This window comes from Aythya ferina, assembly GCF_964211825.1.
Source record: "Aythya ferina genome assembly, chromosome: 31".
Taxonomy (NCBI): Eukaryota; Metazoa; Chordata; class Aves; order Anseriformes; family Anatidae; genus Aythya; species Aythya ferina.
The window spans coordinates 1,213,279-1,222,712 of record NC_140328.1 but is presented as its reverse complement, the minus strand read 5'-3'; the positions used below and the strand labels follow the sequence as shown (position 1 = coordinate 1,222,712).

The 9,434-nt window shown below is 46.6% G+C and overlaps 1 protein-coding gene across 1 annotated transcript; it reads right to left on the bottom strand.

Annotated features, from left to right (window-relative positions):
* Positions 1-1,146: 1,146 nt before the first annotated feature.
* Positions 1,147-7,660, bottom strand: LOC311425461 (soluble scavenger receptor cysteine-rich domain-containing protein SSC5D-like). Its single transcript, XM_084501330.1, has 7 exons — positions 7,529-7,660; positions 5,883-5,909; positions 4,780-5,106; positions 4,010-4,339; positions 3,313-3,642; positions 2,342-2,671; positions 1,147-1,443 (listed from the first exon to the last, which is right to left on the bottom strand). Exons 1-7 carry the CDS (start codon positions 7,626-7,628, stop codon positions 1,409-1,411), a joined length of 1,479 nt encoding a protein of 492 aa, XP_084357456.1. The 5' UTR covers positions 7,629-7,660; the 3' UTR covers positions 1,147-1,408.
* Between the last annotated feature and the right edge of the window lie 1,774 nt (positions 7,661-9,434).

The window sequence follows — 9,434 nt, the reverse complement described above, 5'->3', positions numbered from 1 at the left end:
TGTAACACTGAGGTCACCACCAGCTTCACCTCATTTCTGTTCTCCTTGGAGCCATACTGAACCAGGCACTTCCCAAAAAGCAGATGATCCAAGCTCCTTTAGACTTGCTTGGGGAGGAGATGAACTCTTCCATGAGGAGGAGGCGGGAATGGAGATGGTGTTGTGTTGTAACCTGGCTCAGCATCACGCAATGGTTCACTCACTCCCCCACAGTGGGATGAGGGAGGGAATTTAAAAAAGGTAAAAGTGCAAGAACTCATGGGTTGAGATAAGTATAGTTTAATAAAAAGGAGCTTTATTTTTTTCCAGCCAACTTTCCCCAGTTTTATTGCTGAACATGATGTCGTATCGTACAGAATATCCCTCTGGCCAGGTGGGGATCTGTTCCCTCACAGCATTTTGTGCACCCCCAGCCTCCTCACCAGCAGGGTACCACAAGAAGCTGGGAAGTCCTTGACTGTGCAACCACTGCTCAGCAACAGCTAAAACATTGGTGTGTTATCAACATTATTTTCATCTTAAATCCAAAACACACCATACCAGCCACTATGAAGGAAATTAACACTATCCCAAAGAAAACTGGGATATACAGTCATCTCTCCTGTCCATAACAACAGCTTGAGTTTGCTGACCAACTTGGAGACACCCAATGTCAATACTGAGATGAAGACCTTAGTGCTTTGCTTTGCTGGGACAAAGCATTCGCATGGTACTGATGGGCACAAAGCATATTGCTTTTTGGAAAGCAACAAATCAGACACACACATACACAAAAATATGTTAGAGCCTAAGCCTTGATTGGACATCCCCAGAAAGTGCCAGTTTTGGCTTTTAGGAAGAGTGAGAGAGGAAAAAGGGTGTGTCCTCCTCTATGGGGTCAGTTTCCTTGGGCCCCTCTTAGAAGGGGCAGACAAACCTACAAAACTAAACTTATGCTGTTCAATGTCCAATACCCTTTCCAAGGCTTTTATGGTTGTCTTTCTTACCAGTCAGAATACCAGTGAAAACACATGCTTCTCAGCAGATATCTTACAAATACTTTCATAAACTTGGTATAAATATTCATCATGTAGGATAAACAGCTCCTTGACAGATATATGCTCAGGCAGCAGAGGTCCATAAGCAATTTATGAGACAGACAGAATATCAGTTTAAGAGGAAATTTATTGATACTTTTTGATCCCAATTTTCAGTGGGAAAACATTTTGAGATGTGTTTTCTATCAATGTATTTATAAACAAACTTGTAGATCACTCAACGGATGAGAGAATGGTTTTGCCAAAACTTGAATTCTGTTAAGGCACGCTGGTGGTTCTTTAGCATCCCAAATATTCTCTTTCTCAGCTGAATCTTACTGGCCCTTCTCCTGTGGCAAGGTGAGCATGGTCTGGTGGGGTCAGCACGGCATTCACGATGTTTCCGGCTCCTCCAGATTCTTGTTAACTGCAGAGAAAGGGAAAAATGAAATCTGCTGTCAGGAATTCTGCACCAGAATTGGCACCCAGAAGTGACATGGATTCTGCTCTAGAAGAAGGTCTTCCTGTTAGGTTATACTGATATATTTGGGTCTATTAGCGAAGAATACTGTGGACACCAGAGCCTTGGACTGGCCCCTCTGGAAGTTAGGTTATGGCTGCACAAAGACCAAGCTCTCACCCTGATGCAAAATTCACTGCTTGCTCCAGAGGACTGCAGCATGTAGTCCTGGCAGAACAAGTCCTGCCAACACCCTACAGCCCTTTTCCTCCATAACAAAACCAACCAAAAACCCCCAAGGATTCCTTCCTTCACCTATGCAGGGCCTGTCCAGCCTTCTCTTCCAGGAAACAGAGCATGAGAAGTGAGGAGTTAAACTCACAGAGGTTTCAGAGAGTTAAACTTAGATATTTCTTGAGTACAGATGATAGAGAGGTGTCTCTCCCTAGACATGGTTCCAGCTGTCCTCCTCCTGCCCTCCACAGATGTTTGTCATTACCTCCTATTCCAAAAACTGTTCTACCTTCCCTTTTGCTGCCCATTAGGAACCTTGCCCTATACAAAACTCCCTTGTAAGCATCTCTCCATCAGAACCCATCCCATAGTCAGACTGTCACTGGTGTGTTTGTCTGTGCCCTGCTAATCACATCTAACCCACCACATCCACCCTAATCAGATGTTCCGTATTCCTTAGGGCACCCTGCTTCACTCATTTCCCTGCCTCCAACAGCATCTTCCCGAGAGCAAGAGCCTTCCTGCCTTGTGATTTCCATTATGTCCCATCCAGTCCAGCCTGCTGGCTTTGCCAGAACTGCTTGACCCTGTCCCCTCATCAGTTCACGTGTCACAGTAATGGGTGGCTTACATGCACAGACAACATCAGCATCCTCTCCATGATAGCAGTCGTGTTGACCCCATGGCCTGGCCTGACAGTCAAAGATGCTTTCTTCTGTCCCCGTGCAGTTCACATCATCCAGCCAGATGACGTCCGGCCCTCGGCCGTAGCGGGCACCTCCCAGGGCTGACAGTGGTGACCCACAGCCCACCTGCTTGCACACCACTTTGGCATCCTCCATGTCCCAGTGGTCATCACACACGCTGCCCCACCGATTCTCATGGAGTACCTCAACTCTTCCAGCACACTTGTTTGGGCCATCCACAAGCCGGACTGGTCCAGTCTCAGGAACGTCTACCTCTGCACAAATGCCAAAAAAAAAAATGTTAAGGGAGCATCCTATGTGCCCCATTCCCTGTGGAAAGTATGCCTGCTCAACACGGGCTCAGGTGCCCCTGAGCACAATGAAGATATGCCATCAGCGTTCTTCTAATGACACCTGAGCTTTCTGGGGTGGGAGGAAGGACAGAAAACAAACAAACAAATAAAAGCAAAAAAAAAAAAAAAAAAAAAAAAAAAAAAAAAAACACCAACAAAAGAAATAAGAGGCTGTAGGAAAAGGGCAGGAGGAAGTTTTTCTGGTCTTCATGGACAGCTTCAGGCTCTACTGGGTATCTGGTTTGAGGAGTCTGTTGATCATAACCACCCTGCAGGACAGAGGTGAGACAAGGGACCACAGTGTAGGAGAGAATTTAATGCAACACTGGCACAGCTACATCAGTGTGTCACCACTGGTCACCCCTGCTCTGCATCACAGGGCTGGCACCCAGTGATGGGATGAGTTCCTCAGCTGTGTCCCCCTGTTTCCACTAGAAAACATACACAGAGGTGCACTGCCCCTTTCACAGGGGCTTGGGATGATATCTGATTCAAGTTTATATACAGTGGGATCTGTCATCCTACTGCCCAGCACATGCAGGGGAGGGCTCAGAGGTGGTTACCTGAGCACACCACACTGGCATCTTCCACGTGGTTGCAGGTATTCTCTCCCCATGGCTTGGTTTCACATTCAGTGATAGACCCTTCTGTTCCTGTGCAGTTCACATCAGTCAGCCATATCTGGCCCTTCCCTTCTCCGTATTTTGACTCTGGGAGGGCTGATAGTGCTGTTCCACAGCCCAGCTGCTTGCACACAACCTTTGCTTCCCTTAAATCCCAGCCGTCATCACACACAGTCCCCCAGACATCATTGTGAAGAACCTCGACTCTCCCAGTGCAGCGGTTTGGGCCATCCACCAGGCGGACTGAGGTGGAGATGGTAATCCCTGATTCTGCAGAGACATCCAGAGAGGGCATGCTCAGGAAGGCAGAAGGCTGTGCACTCATACCTTGGTAGCCCCCCCCCCTGCATAACCTCTCCCTCCCACACTCATGGACATGGTCCATGCTCTTGTGCATGGTCTTAACCTCAAGCCTGAACTGGAGAAAAATGACCACAGAACACCCCAGTGAGCAGACAGGAGAAAACCTTCCAGACTGGAGCCCTCTTTTAGGGTGTAAGGACCCCAAACCACCAGCAACACCAATACAGTAGGTGAGTGCTTTGTGTTAAGTCCTAGTTCCTGTTCATGATTGTATCCACACTTGTAAGTGCACCCCAACACATAGCTGGAAAAAGTTGGAGGATGCAAGGATTACCTGAACAGATTGCACTGGCATCTTCCCCGTGGTAACAGTTGTGATCTCCCCATGGCCTCGCCTGACATTCAGAGAGATCAGCTTCTACCCCCGTGCAGTTCACATCATCCAGCCAAATGGTGTCAAAGCCTCGTCCAAATTTGGCTCCAATGGGGGCCAGCACTGCATCCCCACAACCCAGCTGTTTGCACACAACTTGGGCATCTTTTATGTCCCAGTCATCATGGCACACGCTGCCCCACTGCTCTTCATGAAGCACCTCAACTCTCCCAGCACATCGGTCTGGGCCTCCCACCAGACGGACAGGCCCTGGCTCAGGTATGTCAGTTCCTAAAAATCAACAAAGAAAAAAAAAAAAAAAAAACAGAGAGAAGTTTTAGAGAAGTATCTGTGCCCTTGATCACCTGGAGAAAACAGAATCTCCCATGATACACCAAAATTCTCTACTCACCCCTAACACCTATACCTATCAACAGCTCCCTTCCTACCTTCTGGCTTAAGAAGAAAGGTTGACGAAAGAAAAGAAAAAAAAAAAAAAAGAAAAGGAAAAAAAATGCATAGAAGGTGTTAGGAGAGGGATCAGACTGTCTGTGTTTAATCCCAGCTCTGTTGGACTTACGATGCAGCTTCTCTGGGTCAAAGTGGATAGGGAGATGGAGCTCAACAAAGTCACTCTGCATCCCTAACCTCCTAGTTGGACGAGTCAGAAATTGTGCCATAGCTTACAGAAGGGACAATGTGGCATAAAATTGAAGACATCTGGAATTTACCTGAGCACTCCACGCTGGCATCTTCCACATGGTTGCAGGTGTTCTCTCCCCACGGTTTTGCTTTGCATTCAGTGAGGGACCCTTCTGTGCCTTTGCAGTTCATGTCACTCAGCCAGATCTGGCCCTTCCCTTCTCCGTATTTTGACTCGTGGGGGGCTGACAGTGCCGTTCCACAGCCCAGATGCCTGCACACCACCCTGGCCTCTCGTAAATCCCAGCCATCATCACACACAGTCCCCCAGGTATCCTTGTGAAGCACCTCGACTCTCCCAGAGCAGCTGTTTGGGCCATCCACCAGACGGATCTCAAGTTTGGTTGTGTCTGCATCTTCAGAGAAGAACAAACACCCCAGGGTGAAGATAGGGAATGAGAAAGAGGGCTGTTCCTCCCCAGAAGGCTGTCCTTATTGCCAGACCAGGGGGAACAAAAGCCTGGTGTATCCTAGTATCCGAGATCTTTGGTGTCTGGGAACCTGGTTTTGAGTTGGGAATGGCCAAATGCTGCAGGTGCCTTTGTGACCAAAAGTCCATTTTGAGAAACAAATTGCAGGGTTCATTTTCAACCATAATTGGAGAAGTGTAGCCACCCCAAAACTACCCCAACATTCTTTTTCTGTCTGAGTTTGCCCGTGGTTAAGGCCAATGTCTCCCAACAGACACTGCTACAAGGCACTGGGATAGCAGAAGGGAAGAGAGAATTGAGAAGTTTTCGCCCTTTCCCCGGAAAAGCTCTCAGGACTGGAAAGGATTGTCTCTGTGACTCAGTCCTCCTCCAGTTATTAAACTCACAAGGCCACAAAATCTGTCTCAAAATCTGTCTCAAAATCTGTCTCAAAATCTGTCTCAGCCCCAGTTACCAGTCCCCTAATCACAATACCTGCCACCCCTATATCAAGAACTGAGTATCTCTAGACACCATCACCCCTTTGCATGGATCTGGGGAACTCCAGTGGGAATAATTCAGTGACTGGAAAGTACAGGGGTCTAAAATATGGAACACCTTCATATTGGCTTATATAGGTCAAGGGGACACCAGGCATTCATGTAACTGAGAACAGACTCCAATATTTATGACCCATGATCCACTCTGCTACAAATACTGACCTGCCAGCAGGACTCCTGTGAGGGAAGCTGAAATAGAAGAAATACAGGAAGTTAGTCTGAATCAGCTCTGCAAAGTGCAGAGATTCAGGGCAGCAAAACACCAGACAGGAGGAAAGACCCTGTGAGCTCTGCTAAAGCCCATCATTGTTCTCAGCCTCTCAAATCCTGCTGTCAATGGGTTTTGCTCATTTTAGAGCATTTGTGTTAAAGAGTTCAGATAAGGAGAGAAAATGTGGAGAGAAATATATATGTGTGTGTGTGTGTGTGTACTGGGAAAAAATTATTTGGGCAGATAATGTGAAAATATAATAAGAGATCAGCTGAGACTCATCTTGTCCATACTTGGTGATCTGAAATTCTTTGTGCAGACTGATTAAATTACCTAGGCTCCTGTAATAGTCAGCAGAAAGATCTGAGTTGTGGCTGAAGCACAGACAGCTCATCCTAAGACTGGAGCCAGAGGAGGTCGAACTGCATCTGGATGTGTTTGTCTCTCCCTAGAGGCTCTGGATAGGCACACAGATCTCAGCAAAAGCTAGGCAAGAGGTGCACATCTGGATGAAACTGCTGAAAATCTGATAAGCTGCAAGTGCCACAGCATTGCTTCCTTTTTTTGTAAGGACTAGACCCATTAAAGAGGCATTGCTGCTTCTGAACTTCAGGTAGACACTGGACAAAACTAACTCCAGGGCTACTGCCAGGCCTGTAGACATTAATGGTAAGAATGATATGCAATTGGGACAGTTATCGGCCAAAGAATGGGGCTGTGCAAAAAAAGCGTCTTCAAGGTAGAAATCTGTGAAGAGTGGTATTGCTGCCCAGAGGCTTCTTCTAGGGATTAATTAGAGGCTGAGGCAAAGTTGGGAAGGGAAAGCTTGCCAGAATCTGTTTGTCCTGGAAACTCAGGAAAAGAAGACTTTGTACTCACTGTAGAAGGTCAGAAGCAAAAAAGAGCTCAACACAAACAACAGTTTATGCTCCTACATGTAACAGCCTGGCAAGGTCCCAAGCACTGACCAACAACTTCAGGCAAGGGCAGAATAGCTGACACCAGAAGTGGCATTAGCACTATTGCCCAGGTAAGTGTTTTTACTACTCACTTTTTTTAGCTACTTTTAAAATTCATAATTACTTCCTTCTCTCTCTAAATTCCAGTTACATTCAGATAGCTTATCATCTTCAGTGCCTATCCACATACTGCAACCACAGATCATCCCCTGCCCATTGCTACTAGGTCTGGTCCCATCCCTGACACATGGAAACCCGCAAAGCCTGTGGAACCACAGGGCAGAAACAAGGGCACCCATTTTGTGCAGTGCTGTCTTATCTCATAAGGGTTGGGATTCAGTTCCTGAACGAGACACTTAAGTGTCTAGGCATTGGTGTTAGATGGGTCATCATCCAGCTGTCCACCTGTGGCTGTCTGAGATGCCAGAGGGGATCCAAGTCACCAATTGCAGCCCTGGTAGTCTAGAGAGGGATTCAGCTCACTGCAAAGTAGACACCACCAATTACATTTCACTTCCCTGCAATGTCACATCTGTTTTGTGCTATGGACTATGGAAGAAGCAATGATGGAAGGGAAGGACTGTTGGTAAAGTTATGACAAGCCAAAAGTGGAGAGAAAAGAATCCCACCTCACTTACCCCAGAGGCATGCCAGGAGGATGAACCTCATGTTGGTAGCAGGGAGAAACGTGTGCTCTGTGTCTCCACGGGAGAGGAGGGCAGGGAAGAGGCAGGACATGCACCCAAGGGACAGGGTATTTGAGAAGTCCCCATGGAGCTGGCTCCTCCCCTCCATCCCAAAACCTCCCCCTGTGCCCCATGGCAGGTGTTCAGCAAAGTGCAAGAAGCCAAGGGGCTCTGCTGGGAAGTGACCCTTGTGCCATAAGTGTCACGTAAGCCGTAAGCCATAGGATTGTGAAACTGGGCTGTTTCGGGAATTTGCTGAGCAAAAATGTCCTCTCAGTTCAGATCTTTCTGGACCACTGATGGCAAGGATAGGGGCACCTGGTGTTTTGCAACTCATCTTCCAGGACTGGCTTCAGGCAGGAATAGGGTACTAATATATATGGGAAAACTAGATTTATCCCTTGGCACTAGTTCAGCAAGGGAGTCTGTTAAAAAAAAAAAAAAAAAAAAAAAACAAAAAAAAAAAACCTTTTCCCAGTGCTGAAAGCAGTGGCTTTATCCTAAGATGAGATTTTTTTTTTCCCTTTTTCTCCTATGTTTGTTCCAAAGAAAACTTTGTGCAATATTGTTTTAATATTTGTCTGTGTTCACAGTTTAGTTAATTTTTCTGTCAGTGTGATTACTTCTCCTAGTCTTGACAATGTCAGATACAGAAGCAGCAGGATGCTCTGTTGCTGGCAATGAAAGCCAAGCTCCCAGATCCCCTGTGAAGTTGGATCACCCAGACAGTCACATGCCCAAGCATAGAAATGATGCTACAGGGATATGATGCTGCTGCTATCATGTGTGGGATCTACTTCATACCAACTTCTTGCACTCAGATAACTTTCATGCTCAGCAGAGCTCATCAAGCACTCCTAGGAGGTGATTGCATTCATTTTTTGGACTCAGACACCAGTATTGAAGATGTCTAAGCAGGGAAATGCCATCAGGCTGTCTGAGGAGGTGGATATGCCAAAAGGAGAGTGATAGATAGGAGAATCACACTGCACCCTCCACTGCTGTACAAGAGGGGCTCAGAAAATACTCCTTGCATTTAGATGAGCAACATGTGTGGTTGACCAGTATGACCATTGCTCAGCATCATCCCTAGGAACCCCAGAGATGGGTACAGAATAGCTCAGCTGAACACACAGAAAATATTACTGCTGAAAATACATAGAGATGTCTTTAACCCCAGTGAAAAAGCTTGGTGAAAAAGCTGCAGATTTTGTGCATCTTTGATATACTCCTCTGCTTAGACTGTGCAACCCAGGGACTATTTGCAACACCCCTCTGTCTTCCCCAAGCCAAGGAAGAGAGTGAAGCTGAGATAGCCTCTGGAAATGACAGACAAGGAGAGAAAATCTCTGGCAGAAATGGAGTGTAGGAACGGGTGACAACTCACAGGGAATGCAAATGAACGTAGAGCTAGCAAATCCTTTCATTGCAACAGCATGTCTAGAGGATGAAAAGTGGAGGTAATAGACCAGAAAAGCAGGCCTGAATTAGTATAAATCTCAAGCTACCTGGGTCACGACTCTCAGTTGCAGACATGCATCAGTACAAATTTTATTCAGATTTTATTAATACATTTAATATCAAAGCTGTGTGTGGTGAAAGAGAGCATTGCATCCAACTCAGAGTAGCTGAGTTTCATATCCTATTGTCTGAAGACTGTTCGCATCCATCTGCTTAGTTTCGGGGTTTGTCCATCAAGCAGACTTTTTACCCTCTCCATCTTTGCCCTGTTTTCTATGTTCTGATAGCAGTTGCTGCCTCACTCATGGTCTATCTCAAGCAGGCCAGCATCTGGCCAACACCTTTATCAAAGACTGATGCCTACACCCAGACACTGATGTGTGGCAGAGACCCCAGA